Here is a 19,560-nt window from a genome sequence, read left to right as displayed (position 1 = left end):
AACACACATTTTTCTGTGTATATGGTATATTTATGACAGTCAATAAGTATTGTAAATGACTTATCACATTGAAGCATGCAAACCAGCTAGCTAACACCCTAGTTATGTCACACGATCAAGCACAGCTCTGCAGATATAGGTTTCAAGACACTTGAGATTTGAAGGTTTGCATTGTAGGGCATGTGTATCTAATGATTGTAGCTTTTGAAAGAACAAAAATAAACCCAAAAAATACCTCTAAACTAGAACTGTAGTGCTTCTAATATCCCAAGCTAATATAATGAGCAACATGAAATAATTTTAGCTACAAATAAAGGAAAGCATAAAAATAACAGACATAATGTCATAAATGAATACATGTGGGTACAACTTGGCAGCATTTGTTTCACTCTCACTTGTAATCTTCCTCACCTGACTTTAGGTTGATATCCATGGATCGGAGGTCCCACGCCTTAAGGACTGTGACTGTGAGCCTGTCATTGGGCACATAGCAGAGGGACATTAGCAGGTCACCATACTCTGTTGCTAGCTTCAGAGGCTCACAGAATGACTGTTTCTCATGGAGGTCCACCTACAGTACAGTGTGGAAGTAAGTGTTTAGGTTTTCATCTTATGTCATCTTTAGTGTGTATAGCAAATGTCACCATTTGTACCTAGTAAGAATCAAACTGTATCATGTCTAACAAAACTATGCAGTTGTGAATTAGTTACATTTAGCACTTCAATAATAAGCTCATCTTTCCATTCCATATCCCTTTCTATGAACAAGGCCCTGATAACAGTAGTGGTGATAATGCAAACACAATGTAGGTTAATTAAATTAAATATTTGTGTTTGCATTGCGTTCATTGTTGTTTTGGCATCTGCATATAACCAGTGTAGTTGAATCAACTTTAAATCCATTTATTGACAATACCTGCCAGAGTGGTAGCAAAACTTCTCCTATGGAGTCATCCCTTGTGATGCGATCATAATCAAACACGTGCAGCTGCAGAACTTGCGTCTGTAACTTTTCTTTTGGAATATCTGCAACACCACAACACATTCTGTTATAGATTCGTTTTAACATTATCTTCTCATCCAGGTACTCTATACATCTCACATTTAGGTATCTGTCTACCAACTTACACTGTTAGCTTTCAAGTTTTTACCATGGGGAAGTTATTTGACATCAAAACTGACAAATAAACTTGATGAAATGGTGTGTTAATGAATGTACCCAAGTGACTGCAGCATTTATTCAGATGTTAGCTGTCTGCTCTTGATTTCTCAGTCATAAATCCTAGTGAAGGACAGATGCTGCCCAGTTCTGTCATTTTTTTTAACATCATGATTGAAATTCATTTTCAGGGATGACCAGTTATTCAGCATTTATAAATAAGTATGGATTAGACAGGGGTACAGATTAGGTTTTCACTTAACCTCACATAATCAAACCCTAAGTAACAGTAGATACCAATACTGCATGTGTCACAACGTTGGTAATGCCACAGAGGTTGAGATGGTAATAAAAGTATGGCGGTAGAATTTGATGGGGTATAAAGACTGTGTGCAGCTTGATTTCTGGTCGTGGTGGCGGCTGCGAAGTTTTTCTTCCATGTTTGTTGCTATAGTAACAAAATTAAATCCCTCTGCCTGTGGTGCATAGATATAACATGTAGGTATAAAAGACAACATTATAAAACAAGTTCCTATAGGCACAATTTACAAACTGATCATTCTATCAGTACCCTGTGTATACATAAATGAGACAATGCCCATAACAGGAAAATATTTTTCAAAATTATGTAAGTTTTTATGCTGTGATATAATATCCAAGGACCCACAGCTCTACTGAAAGTGTACATGACATCTCAGACAGATGTTTTGATCTGTGCAATAACAGGCTCACTTTTGCAAGAGCAGCTGGACAGTAAAGTGTGGTGATAAAGTAATAGGATGTTTTTCTTTAATGCGTCTCGCACTTTGTTGCCATTGTCATATCTCCACATTGAACATTTCCTTTCTGAAAACAAGGTGATATGCGCTGCCAACACTTAATGAAACTCTTATTGTCCAAATCTGATATACAGGTAACCCTCGATTTGCGCAGCTTTTGAAACCAGCAAGTCAAAAAGTGAAAGAAATATATTTTACTATTATTTATAACGTTTTACAATGTTTCTCATACTGATTCTTATACTAAATCGTAATTCTTACATCGCTGATTTTGAATAAAAATTATAAATACAGTCACCTCTGCACTCATTGCTAAGTAGTTGGGAGATAATCTCCTAAAAATCTGCCAACATTGTTCAACAGCCACCATGTCTGGTAAGAGAAGTGAATGTGTTGCTAAAAAGTTGCGTAGGTCTATTGCGTTAGAAGATAAGATGGACGTAATTCGTAGAATAGAAGGTGGTGATACCCGTCGTAATGTGTGCAGAAGTATGAAGTTGCCTCCTTCCACTGTAACTACCATAATGAAAAATTCATATAAAATAAAACAGTCAAAGCAACAGGCGACGAGAGTAAGTGCAATGCAAGTGAGTTATAGCAGAAGTAAACTTTTAGAAAGAATGGAGGAATTACTATTGCTATGGGTGGATGACATGAATCAAAAAAACATTCCCTTGACTGAAATTGCTATCATGGATAAGGCGAAGTCAATTTTTGAGTAACTTAATTCGTCAATGTTTGGGCGCTGGGAACGCATGTCATTGACTTCCCACTGATTTACATTATAAAAGAGTTTCAATTTACGCCGGTTCGTCCAGGAACGCATCCCCGGCGTAAATTGAGGGTTACCTGTATACATTTTCTTTTCTTTTTGCATCTTCTATAACAATGTTGCATCTTTTATTTTAAATAAAGTATTATCCATTAAGTTTCTGTGATGAAACCCTGAAGTTTTGTTACTGTTGTGGTAAATTAAGAACTCTGTTATAATACAGCAAATCAGTTCCTGTCATTATAAAAGAAACAGTGCATAGCACTAGTTTAAAATTCACAACTTTGCTCATTGAGCACAGTGAAATGTATAAGAGAGAAAAAGAGTGGGTTGGAGATTCTTGTGTTTATACATGCAGGAATGAAATATGTTCATAATGCACAAATGACCAAACCACAAAAATGGTGAGTGCCAGTGGCTGTGAATAATCATATGTCAGTCAACATGCAGAGCTACAGTACTTCTAATGCTCTACTACTAATGTTAGATTCAGATACTAATAATACCATTTAGAAATTTCTTACTGCTCCTGATCACTACATGGAAGCAAGCCTAACACATGCTTTGCTAAAGCTCTTTGCTCTAAGTAGGGATCAAACTAGTAACAGTCAGAGGCTTTCTGTGTAGAAATATTGCTCATCCTTGTGCTGGTTATTTGAAATGTCTTGGACTACAGCTACCTCCTTCTTCACTCTGCAGATACGCGAGAGTCTTCTGAAATTTTGCCAACCCTAATCACTGAATAGAATACATTATTCACAGAGGTCTGTCTGAAGTGGAAGAATTTATAACCTAATTCAAGAATGTTGAGAATCGTGATATAACCGTTACGTTTAGTGTATAGAATATTCCACTGACCAGTCCAAGAAACAGAATTATGGAAGATGTAACCTACTTCCCTTGATAAAATTTAGAACAGTCTTCAGCAAACAATGGTTTATTCTTCTTTAATTAATAATACTTTCGCAAACATAGGTGTATTTTCTTATAACCTACCCAAATCAGTATTCATTTGTAATCTGATACTTCTACATGATTTCATATTAAAATCTGAAAGATTTATATAATATGTATATATATATATATATATATATATATATATATATATGTGTGTGTGTGTGTGTGTGTGTGTGTGTGTTTTTTAAAGGCAGTGGGCATAAGTGTGACTCCATCAGATACTCTATTGTAAACTTCTATTGTCAGCTGTCATCACAAAATGCTCAGAAAAATTTGAAGCTCATTCCAAAGTCTAATTTTCATAAGGCCCCTTTGCTCTTAACCACTTCTCTGATTATCGCAGGATATCTCACGTTGATGATTTTTACAAAAAGATATTAACCCAAATAAATTTGGGATAATATTTCTCTCCCATCCTGTTATTAATATGTGGAGTTAATTTGGGTTGTGAAATAAATACATATGTCAGACTCTAGATTTCAATAAATAATGGATTGATGTACTTTTATAAGCCATATGTGTTTATATACATTTATGCTAGATTGCACACAAACAGGAGGACTTTTATGCTTTTGTAGCATGTGTTATAAATTCATGCTCTAGCTGCAGTGATATTTGTGTGCTGTGATTGTGAATAAATTAATTCTTACAAATAATGGAAGGTGATCTCAAGATAACTTTGTACAATAATTATGTAACAACATTTAGCTCAGTACAATTCAATATTTAGTATCAAAACTTGTATAAATAATTTCATTTTTGTGGATATATTCCACATGCGAAACAAAAAATATTTTCAGGAAAAATTAATCAGAGAAGCAATTAAATCTGTTTATAATCCCTACATACAACATGCATTGCTTTATCTACTGTATTCTGCAGAATGTTTGCAAGAATTAATTACCTGAAGTAAATTTAAAATGTTATCAGTGTGGGAATTACCAGTATTGACAATCCTATAACAGTGTCATTCCCCTTCTGATACTGTCATCACAAATGGCAGTTGAAATGTTTGCAGGACTGATTATCCTCATCAGGAATTGCCTTCTCCATCCTGTTGGCATTAAACTTGTCTCTCAGCAAACAGGTCTCATGCTTCAATAGTTCCAAGGAAACTTCACATATTTTAATTAATTTCAGGTCAGTTTGGTTCAGTTCATAGTTAGAGCACTAGACTCTGCTGTAGGAACCTGACATCTACAACCTATCAGATTCAATATGTGACCACAGTCAAATGCAGCAGTTTGTGAAACTCACCCTCGAAGCAGAATGTCTCACACCAGTGTGGATGGTGCATGTTCTTCTTGACCTTTGTCTTGAAGTATTGTTTCCTGTCAGGTAGCAGCGTTACCCAAACATAGGGATCACACTTCCCAGGGAAGAAATCTGTCATTGGGAGGTTCCTGGCCTGTACAACAATAGTCATTAGAACAGAAAAATTATACACCTATTAGAATTAAAGCTGAAATACAAGCAGGCCATGAGTTCATTGGAAGAAAACTGTACACTAGAAGGAAGGTCTGGATTATTGTTCACAAGGAAAAATTAATATTGGACCAACCAATGGAGATCTTAAGGGGGCTGGAACATGTCACTGGGCATAATCCTTGAAACTGATAAGAATTTCTTGAGGTATATATAACCAAATGGTTTTGATTTTGATGAAAGACTCTCAAAACATTGGCAGAAGATATGGTTTATTCACCATTCAGCCACCTGACGCAGCTGGTAACCTGAGAATCTTTCATCAACTTCAGTCACCGTGAAAGCTTCACTTTATACATCGGTTTTGATCTTCTTTCACCTTCCTGTCCAGTGTACCATCCAAAGGATACAGATGTTGGCATTAGCATAAATAAATAGACCTGGAATGCTTTCATGAGGTCTTTAAATAATACAATTTATTCTTTTATGTAGTTTGCACTGATATGGAACAAAAGATTCACCGAGACTGCACAGAATGTACTTACGGACAGGATGAGGACTTTGAGCTTGGTGTCATGTGCATTGTACTTGAGAGTGAAAGATATATGTCCCCTGGGGTGCTCCATGATGCTCTTGTCCACCTGCAGGGTCACTAGATCCTGCTGCAGCTGTTGTGCCTAGAAAAGACAATTAATTTTTTAAACAGTTTCACGACACATTGGCCTGTGTCAGTGTGAACTCCATCAGAGGCAATCATAATGATGTAGCTGATGTATACAGCAATTCAGGATTCTTTGAATGACTAATTAAAAATTAAGGAGAGCTCAGGTTTCAAAGGCTAAATTGCATGATATGAAGATTCTACTATATTTTCTCACATTTATGTGGTGTAGGCCTTTACCACAAATGTGGCTGTGGCTATTGTGTCATGGCAGTTTTATCACTGCAAATGTTGCTACGTATTTCATTTTGCCAACTTATGGCTGTCACTCATTGCCCTGATGATGGTGGCAAAAAGGACTCCTGATATGTTGGTAAACTTTTATCAGACTACATAGTCTTACAACCCAGAAGACAGCCATCTTCTTTGTACTTTCAGCTGTGAGAATCTCAAATCTTACTTATAGATATAAAATCATTAATTCTGATATGGAGGACAAGCCACTACCATGTTTTTGCGAGTGGATGTGTGTATATCTTTAGTTGGCATATCTGAAAAGCAATTAGTTACTTTTAGTTAATGAATTCTGTATTTTAGTTGGATTGTTTTTTGAACATTTAGGAGTGAAGAAAATATCATACATACAGCAATGATTACAAGAGCATCAGTAGTACGCCAACATTGTTATTGATATGTAATGAACTGAATATTTTAAAGGAACTGCTCCCAATTTGTCACATGGGGAAGTGAAGCAACATGGTTTGCTTTTTATGCATTAATGAGTCTTTTACTTTCTAATGGGCTAACATTTTTGCAAGCAAGAAACAGTTTATTATGCTGTTATTAGACATATGTTCAAGTCGCACTGTGTGAGTGGCTGGAGAGTGATATGAGTAGCCACACTGAGATAAGATGGCCCACTTATAACAGGGGGATGCAAAGTGCACTCTTAATTTTATCTTACCCTATGCATTTTAATGAGGAAAACCACGTATTTCGAAACGAGCACAGTCAAGTATCAGGAAGGAAGGAAAGACGGAAGACGATTTATGCAGCAGTAGATAATTTGAAAAGTCATAAGAAGACTTATTTACAGTTTTAAGCTACAAGAAAATAGAGGCCGGCTCTGAAATTGTTAGGGGAGATTGGCCTGACATGAGAAGGTAAAGTGGCACACCTATGTTACAAATGTGTTTATCGAATGACTTCAAATTTCGCGCCATTAGGTTCGTTGTTTTGGTACCCCTGCGGAAGATGGTGTATTGAAGTAGCGCGGTTTCCGTGTTTGGAATATGTTTCCTGGCTTTTTCCTTGCGATATATGAGTGGGAGTTCATCACTATCAGTAGCCCCAGAGTTCATTGAAACATATATCCAATAAGGTTAGTCATGATTAATGTTAAATACTTCGATCGGTGTTTCTGGTGTATAAGTACAGCCAACTGTGGGTGAAATGTCATACCAGGTACTGCCACAGCTGTTTTTAAAAGATAGGTTTAATTTCTCTCAGAGAACGGTACCTATTTACAAAAAGAAAAATGTACAGGCATTCATGGTCGAAAGGAAATGTGGCCAGAGCAATCAATTCAATAAAGAACAAGGAAGTTGGTTGGCTTAAAGCTACAAAAACATTTAATGTTCTCCAAGCAGCATTGAAACATCAATGTTATGTAAACATAAACTTGTATAAAGATACAACAAAGAAATTGGACTGTTAAGAGTCTATATTTAATCCAGATGTGGATAAACCGGTTGTAGTACATATTCTAGATTTGGAATCTTATATTTTTGGACTTGGAGCTATTGATGTTCAGAAATGTAGCATTAGATGAGGTAGAGAAAATGGCTATTGAGGACAGATTTATTAAGAATAAGAGGATGACAAGGATGGCAGGTTTGTGCTGGCTGATTTGTTGTTGAAACAGACATCCAGAAATTTATCTTAATGGGCCTGAGCCAACCTTTGCAGCTTGTGCATAAGCATTTAATCAACCACAAAAATTTTAGAAAAAAAATTTAATCAAAAGAGATGAATGAATTAGCTTTGAAAAAAGTTCAGAAACCAGCTGAAATATTTGCTTTCAAAGCCAAAAGGCACAATGGTACTTCAACAAGTGCAAAATGGGGGGTGAACATCACAGTTGTAGTTTGTGTCAGCTCAACTGGATAGAATGTTCCACCAGCCTTAATGTCCCATAGGAAATGGTTCATCTCCTTACCATACAATAGCAAACCTCCATAAAATCTATATCTGTACCAGGAATCAGGTTATGTGACTAGGGAATTACTTTTTCAGTGGTTGGAACACTTTCTGTTGTCTGTCTCACATAATGCAGAGGGAAGGGTTCTCTTACTTCTTGATGGGTGTTAGAGCTTTTGGATATGCTAAGCAGTATGAAGTGGTGATGTGCCTGCCATCACTGCATCCACAGGCACAGACCTTTAGATATGTTTAATTTTTAGACCATTGGACATATTTTATAACAAAAATGACCAAGTGATCGAAAAGTCACCCTAGAGTAACAGTTACTCTATATTTGAAATACATTCTGTGCAGCATACATGATAGATGCCATTATTCAGAATGCTGTATCTGGATTTGATACAAATGGAATCAGTCCACTTGATTTGGATATATTTCCAGATAATCTGCGTCTGCCAAATGCTATTAATGACAAAGACATTGGCCCAAAACAGGTTAAATCTGTTGAGGCAGATAAGAACATGATGAGAAATGATGAAAGTTCATGCAGTAACAATAAAAATATTAAACTTATTATAGAAAAAAATTCTCCAGTTCCTCATTTCTCTATAGGAAAGGAGCTGGCAAGCTTACTGGGAACTAATTACTGGCTGTAAGTACATATATACCGGAACTCAAGACCAAAGTTGTGGGCAGGGAAAGAAAATGAATGGAGAATGTCTCAAGAGGGTTTCTACAAAATGCCAGCTGCTCTTTAGTCCTTCAGTTGAAGAGGAGGAATAGAAGGGCCTGTCTAAAGAGCACATTGCTTGCGTCTGCTGATTCAGTCAGCCAGAATCAGGAGAGCACTGGTTAAAATAAATGTTGTAAATGGTGTCACTCTGTGCGCTGGAGTCTGCCACACAGCCAGACTTTTTGTGAGCTTTGTACACAGACATAACAGCACAGAGTATCTTCCTTTGTCAGTCAATATTTTTATTACTAATGCTTCATTTACTGCCTTACACTTTATATGAAGAAGTTAACTTGCACAAAATTTTTAGAACTTGATTATTTGAATTCTTTTTTACTTTGTCATTAATAACAGCCTTCTGCTTTTACTGTGTTATATTTCTCTGTTTTCTCTTTAGCTCCTCTGTGCTTAGTGTGTTTTTTATGATGACAAAATTACATGTTCTTTTACCTTTATTAGTAAACTTATCACTATATAATGATAAGAACATAAGTTTGTCAATTCATCCAGAGCCTTGGCCTAGAATAATATTGTGGACATTTTGATAATATTTATTCCCGGGCATGACGTTAAACTGCGTCCACAGACCGCGTGACCACTGGTATAAGTGGTCCCCCTCTACCAAGTGCCAACAGCCTCTTTGGAGGGTGGATGAGTGGGTGGAGGTTCAGGGCACACTCATGCCCTTGGGGTGAGAAATCACCCCTAAAGGCAGATGAACCCGGATGGGTCAACGGCATAGGATGCGGAAGGCAAGGGGAATCCACCGCATTAAAGATCCTCAGGATTTCCCAAGTATCAGCAGCTGAAGAGCTGCTGCCAACCAATCCTAGGATTGATTACAAAAGAAGAAGAAGAAAATATACCCATAAGAAGACAAGAGCTGCATGTAACGAACATTACAGAAGACATGCAGACACATATGCAGAGGACAAATCTGATGTGTTAAAAGAATTTACATTTGTAGTATGCCACTTTAGGCTAGTCTCCCTAATTCCTGTCATCCAAGAAAATGCCAGCTCCCAAGGAGGCAAGACATCAGTAAGGAAACAGGTGATGAAGTTGGGTTTTAGATGTTAAACACATTTTTTAACACAAAATTCTCTACAGTATTTATCTCTTGCCAAATTTGTGGATGTCTTTTGTCATGAACCTTTTTCTTCAGATGGACATTCAAGAAGTCACTATTGAACACAGTGAAATTATATCTTTGAGATCTTAGAGAATTAATAAAAACCCACAAGAAGACAGATATATGTATGTAGATGAGAGATCTTTTGCCAATGACAATCGTGTTTGACTCATAATGTGATTTTGCCATTACTACTGAAAATATCAGTGCATCTCTGACAAAGACACTTCTGTTCTGGAAAACAAGTCAGGGAAGAGAATTATTGTGGAGTACAAAGACAATATAAGAAAGACTTTACAGGCTTAAGGCCAAGAATACATGAATACAGAGGTTGTGCATAGGAAGATTTGGATTGAAAATGAAGTGATGCTTTTCAGAATAACATGGAAATAAAATAACAGACGAGGAGAAAGAAAGTGTCCTTGTTGTATGCTATAGCTGGGTCGACTATGACAGCCAGACAGCGTACGTATTTGGACTAATACAAATTCATAGATGGGTTAAACGAAGATGAATCTAAGCGTGCAGTGAGTCTGAAGTAATATGTTGGGCATCCTATTGTTGATTCTGAAATAAGATTGTCCAAGACTGCATTTTGTACTGCTTTTGGTATTTTAACAAAATGTGCAAGACATTCTGCACATGGTCCAGCAATTTACAGTGCTCTCCAAATGTGGATGGTAGGGACAGGCACGCCAACAGAACACATGCAATAAAGGAGGATTTGTTGAAACTCTGACACAACATATAAGTTCTTTCCCAAGGTACAGATCACATTAAAGTGTTAGAGGTACTCCTACCTACATTACTTTTGCACTTACTGTGGAAGCCATGTACAGGTCTTACTGTAAGAAGTGTGAGGAAATCAGTGTTGTATCTTTTAAAGGTTAATATATCAGTGTATTTTCAATATAGATTTTAATACTGCTTTCAAACTGCCTACATCTGATGCAGACATCATGATGATTATAAAAATTATTCACGTGAAGAAATGCCTTTACAACGTGATACAGTTTCTGTAAGTTCAGCACGCTGATGGTACATTCAAAACTAAAATAAACAGCCATGGCATTGATACTCTAGTTACAGCTTTCATCAGACCCTTCCAATACCACTCATGGCATTATAACCATTCTATCACGCGTAGAGCAAATCTGAGTCGAGAAGAATCGATTTAATGTCCTTTCACTGTTACTTGTTACATGGAGGAATTTATCCGTCTTTGTCCAGGTTTTGATTTGGTTTAATGTGTTGAGTTTTGTCAACAACCGGCACAAATGTCTTCTTATGTATCGGTTAGTCGCGTTTCTGCGTAGGTTGCGAATAATAATCACCCTCGAGCAGCCATAAGTCCAATGCACTTTGAGAATCGCGTGTCCTTACTTCTGCAAACAAATTCCACTTACCATTGCTTGTTTCCTGTCCTCCACGTATGGCAACACCCTGACGTTTGGCACCATGGGCAGGGACTCGAGGATAGAGACCGTCACAATGCCCGCCTCCAACGATTTCTTCCTGCAAGTATTGAATGGTTCTCAGAACATGCGAGACATTTGTGCACATTACATTTTCAACAGTCTGGTTTGACCGCCAGAAAGACCCCAGATCTCTGATGAGGACAGGATGTGATGTCTCAAAGTGGATAAGACAAAAATAAATTCTCTAGCAATCAAGTGATTTCGCGATGTCGGAATAATCACTGCTTTAAGGAAATAACAATTACAAATATTTGAGTTTAGTTAAAGTAGGTTTTGTTTTATTTTTAAAAATGTTTTGTTCGTAGTTCATGAATAATGAATGCAGTTGAATAAAATTTAATCCAATTTATCGTTTTTAACGTGTCTTTCGCGGTTAAGCTACAAACCCATTCCAACCTAAGTCAATCGCTTAAGAAATCTATAAATATCTTCTTCATCCTACACGGTAATTGACAGTGGACTTCGATTGTAATCTTCTAGTTTTTGTAACCACTGTACGATGCAACAAGTGACAAGACCACAACCAATTTATTTAACGACGTGTTATCAAGTGCGATGATAATGTAGAATCAAATGACATGGAAGGGGCAGCGAGGTATGGTATATCAGGAAGTGGATAGGAAACATATTTTACGAGCTATTTTCGCTTAAACACTGAACAACCTCCTAGGTTACAGCGTCATTGCAATGGCAGCTTCCCTTTAAAGGGTCGGCTGTGCCACCCAGCTGTCTGATTGATTTCCTTATCGGCAAGTACAGCAAGCGGTTGTGCCCCAGAAATTGACAATCGAGCGCATTGTGTTTTACTTCCAGTTAACTGAATATGTTTTGAAGACCGTCCTGTCTTAGTCCCTTTGTTAAGACTGGCAGCAAAAGCGGAATTTTAGTGTCCAGAAACTCTGTGCCGTGAAAGAATTCTTTTACGCCGTATTCAGTAATACGCCGACTTAGCTAAAATCATTCAACATACCGGCACTGAAGACACGAAACTTGTGATTCAGCTATGAAAAAAAAATGTCCAAGACATGAATAGAAGAATATGGCTGTCTTCTGGGTTGTTGCTCCCTCCATCATCAGGGCGATGACGGAGGCAGCAAGGACCTCTGAAACGTCGGTGAACTTCTACCAGAATGCACAGCGCAACCCAGAAGACAGCCATCTTTAGATTCACCGCCGTGAAAACCTCAAATCCTACAGGAATAAAAGAATTACTTCAGTCCCCTGAACCTATGTCATGTTTACTATAATTTGCCAGTTTTGAACAATTATTGCAAAAAGTATTCAGGAGTTCGGAGGTGTCAACAAGTAGCCATAGTTTAGCTGTCAGGCGCTGCGCTGAACGAATATCGCTTGAATCCGTTGCGTGAGAAATTACCTGGAGGGCGCGCATTTGTGGAAGTAGCAGCACAAGGCCAGAGTGACGCCCAGGGTGATGGGAATCGCGGTGAGAAGCAGGTCGGTCACTTCCATCACCACCTGCAACAAACACAGTTCATTGCACGGAGGACACAGATCAGACGTTGGGACTTTCTGTTTGTCACGTCCGGTGCTTATGACGGAATCATGGCCGTGGGCTATAACCGTTGCTCGTGGTGTGTAAATTGTCGTTACTTGACAGAAGATTATCCAATCACGGAGGTGCAACCGTTATATTACATCAGCAGTGGTGGGAATGCGTCCAAATTGGGAAACTCGTTGCTATATTATCGTTGTTGCACAGTTTCTGTTTTATTCAGGTCGACAACAACGAAAATTTTCCAGACTTTTTTGTGTTGCCAGAACTTCACACCTCCCTTTTCTATCACATCCCACCTATTTTTCCTCTCTTCTTGATGTACCTGGCAGACTGCACGATGGCAACCATGAACGCCATCTACAAAGCAAATGCCATTTCACCGTACGGATGTTCTCAACAGAGAAAATGTTCGCTCAGATTGCACAAGACTACAGAAATTACGATATTGTTTTGTAACATTTTTGGGGTGAAACCGCCGGTTTAGATGTTCTCACACCCCATTACTTTTAGAAATTACATAAGAGACCAAGAATGTGGTTCAGAAAACTCATCTGCTTCATCTCATTGGACAAATCAGGACGATATATCGATTACGCCTTCTCTGAAGGAAAAGTCGCTATTCGATTCCATGGATCGACACATAGTGACTCAACTGTTTCATCAAATGTCGAAGAAATGACATGACTTATTTCCAATTGGTTTCGTAATGGCGATGCAACCGTTATATTTCGTGGCGACGAAACGCGATTGCAAAATTCAAATTGAGTCGGTGCGTTGTAAGCACCGATGATAATGTGGAGAAAGCAACACTATTTGGTGTCATTTGATCGAGGCATGACAATTTAGCCAGTACGTCTGATTCTGATACTGCATAATCGTAATGAAAACAGTCTGGGCGTTATAACCATTGAGGCTGATATAAAAAGATAAATTGTTAGTTATGTAAAAAGTGTTGAATAACCAATGCGACCGAGTTTACTGCCTTCCCTGTTCTTTCCTATAACGCCTAGAATTGCGGTTAACTGTGTGTTTCATCTACTTTAGTGGTCAATAACCTGACATCTTGTGAGCAAAATTAATTCATGGGTTCCGTCCTGTTGGATGCGGGGCTTATAACTTTAAATGCCGTTTAGATGATCAAAGGACCGAATGAATCGATTAGACGCATGGCAAAGCGGCCCCTAGTCAAAGCAGCGTTAAACATCCAACGCCACGTTGGATGTTTGTGGATGTCTGTGAAAGTATTTAGCTTCTCAATCAAGCACAATCTAAACAAATTCACCACAAAGTTACGTCCTCTTCGTAGTACCTTCTGAAGGCTCCGGATTATCGTGAAAAAACTTCAGTTGTAAACCAGTCTAGGAACGAGGCTGTGGGTACCGAGTGGGACCTCTTCAGTTTCAAATGTTTCTTATATTTCACATTGACTAGGCCGTCGTTTTCAATGCAAGGAGCTTCTTAACCGTTTACGGTTATACAGGGTTTTTGAAAAGTCTCGAAACCTACATTAAATTATTTATTGAAGGTTGAAATTCAGTACAGTTTGGCAGGATTAATAAACACGCAATGCCGCTGTAAATATACGACAGCCCACTCACGATTCTTCTGTGCGAAACAAACAAATAGACAATTATCTCTTCTGGCGAACCATCTCGCGGACATATGAGCTGTTCACCAGATTGCTTCAAACCTGAGGAAAAGAATGAATGTATTCATTGCTGAACGCGGCGGGCATCTCCAGTACTTAATATAACATTATTTGTTGTTGTCCTTGTTTCCTGATATCAATGAAATTTATTCTTTGACCAATAGGACGTGTCAGGGGCGGGTTGCATAACTTTCGATCATAAAATCACTATAACATGTCTCCTACTTTAATAGACTGAACTAGAGTCGTATAGTAGAATTTTTTTTTTATTGTTTACGTATTTGAACGCACACACAGAAATAAAAAATATTAATGATTAATGAACTAAACTTAAATTAAACAATAAATAGTAAACTAAATTACATTAAAATGTTGTTACCTTTGTTTGGAGTGCATTAATAATAAAATAATAATCACAATTAATTTAAAATGTTATAACAATTATTTATTTTAATCCGTCTGATCACAATATTTAAAATGAATGATATTTTGTTATCTTAATTATAAGAAATTTTAAATATTGTGATCAGACGGATTAAAATAAATAATTGTTATAATATTCACAATATGACGAAATTACACTATCTTAAAATGTTAGTAATATATAGGAAGTGTTCTTTTATGAAGCGAGATGTCACTGAAATTGTACTATTGTCTTAAATTCATCAATTACAGCATCTTCATTGACCGATGTTGCAACGTCCTGATTTACGTAGAGATGCGTTAAGTTTTGGAGTCGGTCCTTCGTCGTTGTTGAGCGCAACTTGCATTTAACGTGGGATAACTCGGGGAATGCCCTTTCGCACGAATAGCGTGTGACAGGAACAAGTGCAAAATCCCGACTCTCGTTTGCGAACGAATTAAAGGTCCCGCATCTGTCTCATGGGTTTAAGCGATTGAACCGTTCGTTTATTGACGTTTCCTCTTAAAGAAATCGTCGCTTCGCAGAAGCCATATTTCGGTTTCCGATTCGTCTAGAGCAACGTTTCTCAACCTGTGGTACGCGAACTAATTAAGAAAATCAAAAGATAATTCAATTCAATTAATTTATTTACGTGTTTGCCAACAGCAAGAAGCCAATAACAGGCAAACACTGATAATACGAGGTGCGATCGGAAAGTTTGAAGACTGCGCGTATAAAAACCCGTACACTTATCTCAGGTATTAAATTCATCCATCACCCTCGAAGTAGTTCCCCTGGGAGTGAACACAACGATCCCAGCGCCGCTGCCAAGCCTGGAAGCATCACTGGAAATCTTTCTTTGTCAGCCTGTCAAGCACCATCTGCGATTCTGCCTGAATCTCTTGCCAAAGACTCGCCAAAACGGCTACGGAAACCTATGAAATGCTAAAGCAAGCATTTGGGGAGTCCGCAATGGTCGTGCACAAACTTTTGTGTGGCATTCACGTTTTAAAAATGGCCGAACCTCTGTCGATGATGACGAGCGTTCTGGACGACCATCTTCGAGCACAACGCCCGAAAATGTTACGAAGATTCGGCAGGCCATTCACGAAGATCGACGTCGTACCATCAACGACTTGTGCGACATTGTTGGGATAGGCTATGGGACCTGTCAGCTGATTCTAAAGGAAGAACTCCACATGCGACGCATCCTGTCTGAGGACCAGAAGCAGAATCGACTTCTCGTTTGTCAGGAGCTCAAAGATCTTGCAAGAACCGACCCCAACTTCCTTTCTAAGCTCCTTGTGACTTCTTCCTCTTCCCAAAGATGAAAATTCAGCTAAAGGGAAGGAGATTTGAGACGATAGAAGAGATTCAGGCAGAATCGCAGATTGTGCTTGACAGGCTGACAAAGAAAGATTTCCAGGGATGCTTCCAGGCTTGGCAGCGGCGCTGGGATCGTTGTGTTCACTCCCAGGGGAACTGCTTCGAGGGTGATGGATGAATTTAATACCTGAGATAAGTGTACGGGTTTTTATACGCGCAGTCTTGAAACTTTCCGATCGCACCTCGTACATGCAATAATAATGAAATAATAATGAAAAATAGTACACAAACAGATTAACTAAACTTATACATGTACAGTATTAAATATAACAGCCAAGTACAGGCAAACCCAAAATAGAAACAATATTAACACAAAGCAAAACAAATTAAGAAATATAAATAAAAACAAATAATCCACCTAGGGAACACTAATATAATTGTAAAACGTTAAAGAAATAAGTTTTCCCTGAACATATTCGGTTGGTGGTACATTTCTTCTTCGTTTCAAGCTCTACAGTCCACTGTGAACTTTGGCTTCCTGTGGTGGTACATTTAATGTGTCAGATTATGATTCTTGGTACGCCAGCGAAAAAGGATGAGAACCCATGGCCTAGAGAAGCCCCAGATGTCTCGAACAACATTTTTTACCGGTCTTTTACGATATCCAAATTCAAAAGGTTGTCCATTGCAGTTGCTACGTTTAAAGTTTCCTGTTTAAATCTCAGGTCGAGTTCTGTTACCGTGGTGGCCAATGATGGCCAGAACGAAGTAATATATATTTCCTCACGTTTTGATTCCGGAAGATACTGGGTGTTTGCAGTGTCGCCAACATGACAGTAAACTTATCGTTTTTGTTTAAAAGCTGGAATAGAAACACCATGTTTTTGCAAATTTCACTAATTGTCTTGTAGAGTTCTTGAAGATATTCTCTATTTCTCAGTGCAGTAACGGTAAAACGGAGAGGTTTTACTCCGGCAGTTCCAGATATAAATTGAGTTCTAAACTTTGTAATGATTTGCTAACTTTAAGTATCAGCTGGAGAGTGGGATGCATCATTTTAATACGGAAAATAAACTCAGAAGTCTTCAGTTGGTCAAAAAGGCCATGGCCTATTTCGAGCTGTTCTTAATATTTATTCCAAAGAGGTAAACGCATGTACTAAATTCACTCAATGCACATAACAGTCTCTTTGAACTTTACCTGAACACCTTCTATACAACGAGACGTGGTTCCTGCACCATCGAAATAAAATAGGACAATGTTTGACCAATCAACTCTTAATTTACGAATAACAAAATGAGGTTCGTTAAAAATTGACAACGAGCCAACAGACGTTGAGCCTCGAATAGCCACAAAACATTCTATAGGCATGTTTGTTTCTTCATCATAGCACCGGACTGCAACGGACACCTATCCATTTTGTCGGAAATTGTTGATATTCTTGAAATTATAATACAAATTCAGCGGACTGACGGTGTGAGAAACGTCTGCACATGGCATGAAGGGTAGCGCTGGTACATTGTTACAAGAAATGGCGCTGTGTTAATATAGCTTCGGACGTCTACAGGCCATCAAGGACTCGGGGTTGGCAAGGCTCTGGGCACGAATAGGGTCCTGAGGCATCTACCAAGGCGCTTGACGTGTTCAACGCAATCCTCCTAACGCAAAACTTTCCACCAGGATTTAAACACGATGTACTGAAGCTGGGAGAGGAGTCCTCTTTGCCTTCGACCTGGTGCTGTTGGCCGTCTCTTGAGAAGATCCTAGTCATTTGGGTTTCGTCTCTTACGTTGCACGACGCTACAGCTGATAAAGTTAATAGAACCTTTGGCAAGCTGTGAACCGGCGCGGTTTTCCTCGATGCGTGTACTGAAGCCTTCGACGCCGCGTGGGTCGAAGGTCACTTTAACAAGCTTACTATCTTCATCTTTTATGTTTATCTGGTGAACACCGAATCCTCACTTCAGGGCATTTAAAACGCCCTTCGAATCGGCCACATATACTCGTCGTAGCTTGCGGTTCGGTGTAGACCAGGGTGGACACGTCTCCGCCGTGCTCTGTAATCTGTATGTGAACGACATGCCTACGCCCTCCTGCCATGCGTACAAATGACCCGGCTGTCATAACCATGTTCCTCAAATTATCACTGCTCATTTTTACTGGAAGATTTACCTCAGCAGCCTTCGGCATTGTCTGCAGTGCTCGACGATTGCTCTAAGCGCCCCCGAAGAGCATTGCAGACATATCTGGAAGCCGCAAGAGTTGTAACCCAAGTGTCTGCGCCCTGCGACTGACGAACCTTGGTACGTTAGTCACAGGATTTGGGGGCGGGCCCCCTTTTACACTCACCACATCAGAGTACCAACTGTGAGTTTCCACAGAAAGCTAACCGATGGGGTTAACCCCTTCAGTCGGCAAGTTGGGAGGTTTTCTTGTCTATCGCTGGCTGTCTGAAGTCACCCGCGGTCTTAACCGAAAGTTGGAAACATGATAGCCAGGTATTATTTTTCTAGATCCGCAAAGCAAAGTAGGAAACTTTAGAATGCATGCAGATTAAGCCAGAGACAGAAAGTAGAAGCATACTGTGTCTAAAAACCGTCTTGAAGTCGTAGACTTCCAATGCGGAGTGTACTTACTGAGTCACGTGCAGCATCTCGGCGTTGTCATGACAACGCTTCCAACAGAAATAGAACATGAGATTCAGTGCTTCTCCGCCAATCGATCCACCTGCATCTCACATTATTACGTAATCCAACAGGTGCTCGCCTTTCAGCGTCCCACTTACTCTTATCATCACCTGTATTTATTACAGTTATTATTATTACAAAAATAATTATTAATTATATTTGATTTTCTTGAATTCACAGTTGTTGGAATTTTGTTTCGGTTGATTTAAATTGAAATGAAGCACTGGAGGAAACTTGAACTGACAGCTAGGGGTCTGGCTTCGAGACCGAGTTGGACAGAAACTGGCCCCAGCGTACCACACCGAAAACAGCAGAGTGCACCCTGCACACCGCTGAACATAACTGAGACCCAGACGCCAGACGCGCACACCCCATCACAGGTCTCGGTAGTAATCGGCCTCGTTCGGCTCACATCAACGGCGTAAGCCGTAATGGGGGTGATGACGCTGTTTATTTATTCTTCATTTATCCCAGTCATTTGTTTGGTTTTATGGCATCGAATGAGTAAAGATAATGCACTCAAAAGGATATGAAAGAAATGATCGTGATATCATTTAATGCCCCAGTCATCCGGCATTTGTATGCAAGTGCTAAGGAAAACCACGAATAATCTTATCCAGGATAACCGACATCCGTGACTAGATTTGAACTCGGGACTTTCCTAATAACTAACTATGTAGAT

The 19,560-nt window shown here is 38.9% G+C and overlaps 1 protein-coding gene and 1 long non-coding RNA gene across 2 annotated transcripts in view; one reads left to right on the top strand and one right to left on the bottom strand.

The window, feature by feature from the left end:
* LOC110829306 (synaptotagmin-7) overlaps window positions 1-19,560 on the bottom strand; it is a 24,902-nt gene extending 5,342 nt beyond the window's left edge. Inside the window, exons 1-7 of the mRNA XM_022062908.2 lie at window positions 18,828-19,560; window positions 12,674-12,774; window positions 11,227-11,335; window positions 5,638-5,769; window positions 4,925-5,075; window positions 917-1,026; window positions 412-571 (exon numbers count right to left, since the gene is read on the bottom strand). Coding sequence (XP_021918600.1) covers window positions 412-571; window positions 917-1,026; window positions 4,925-5,075; window positions 5,638-5,769; window positions 11,227-11,335; window positions 12,674-12,768 — 757 coding nt within the window. The 5' untranslated portion in view covers window positions 12,769-12,774; window positions 18,828-19,560. The remainder of the gene's footprint in view (window positions 1-411; window positions 572-916; window positions 1,027-4,924; window positions 5,076-5,637; window positions 5,770-11,226; window positions 11,336-12,673; window positions 12,775-18,827) is intronic.
* On the top strand, window positions 7,004-12,762 carry LOC147874469 (uncharacterized). The gene is made up of 3 exons (XR_015534173.1): window positions 7,004-7,134; window positions 8,568-11,341; window positions 12,680-12,762. It is a non-coding gene; the product is annotated as an uncharacterized LOC147874469 (long non-coding RNA).

This window comes from Zootermopsis nevadensis, unplaced genomic scaffold (genome assembly GCF_977971745.1).
Source record: "Zootermopsis nevadensis isolate Lab colony 2312 unplaced genomic scaffold, Znev_1.0 Znev_ptg000008l, whole genome shotgun sequence".
Lineage (NCBI taxonomy): Eukaryota > Metazoa > Arthropoda > Insecta > Blattodea > Termopsidae > Zootermopsis > Zootermopsis nevadensis.
The sequence above is the reverse complement of the archived record's forward strand: the minus strand, read 5'-3'. Positions and strand labels throughout refer to the sequence as shown.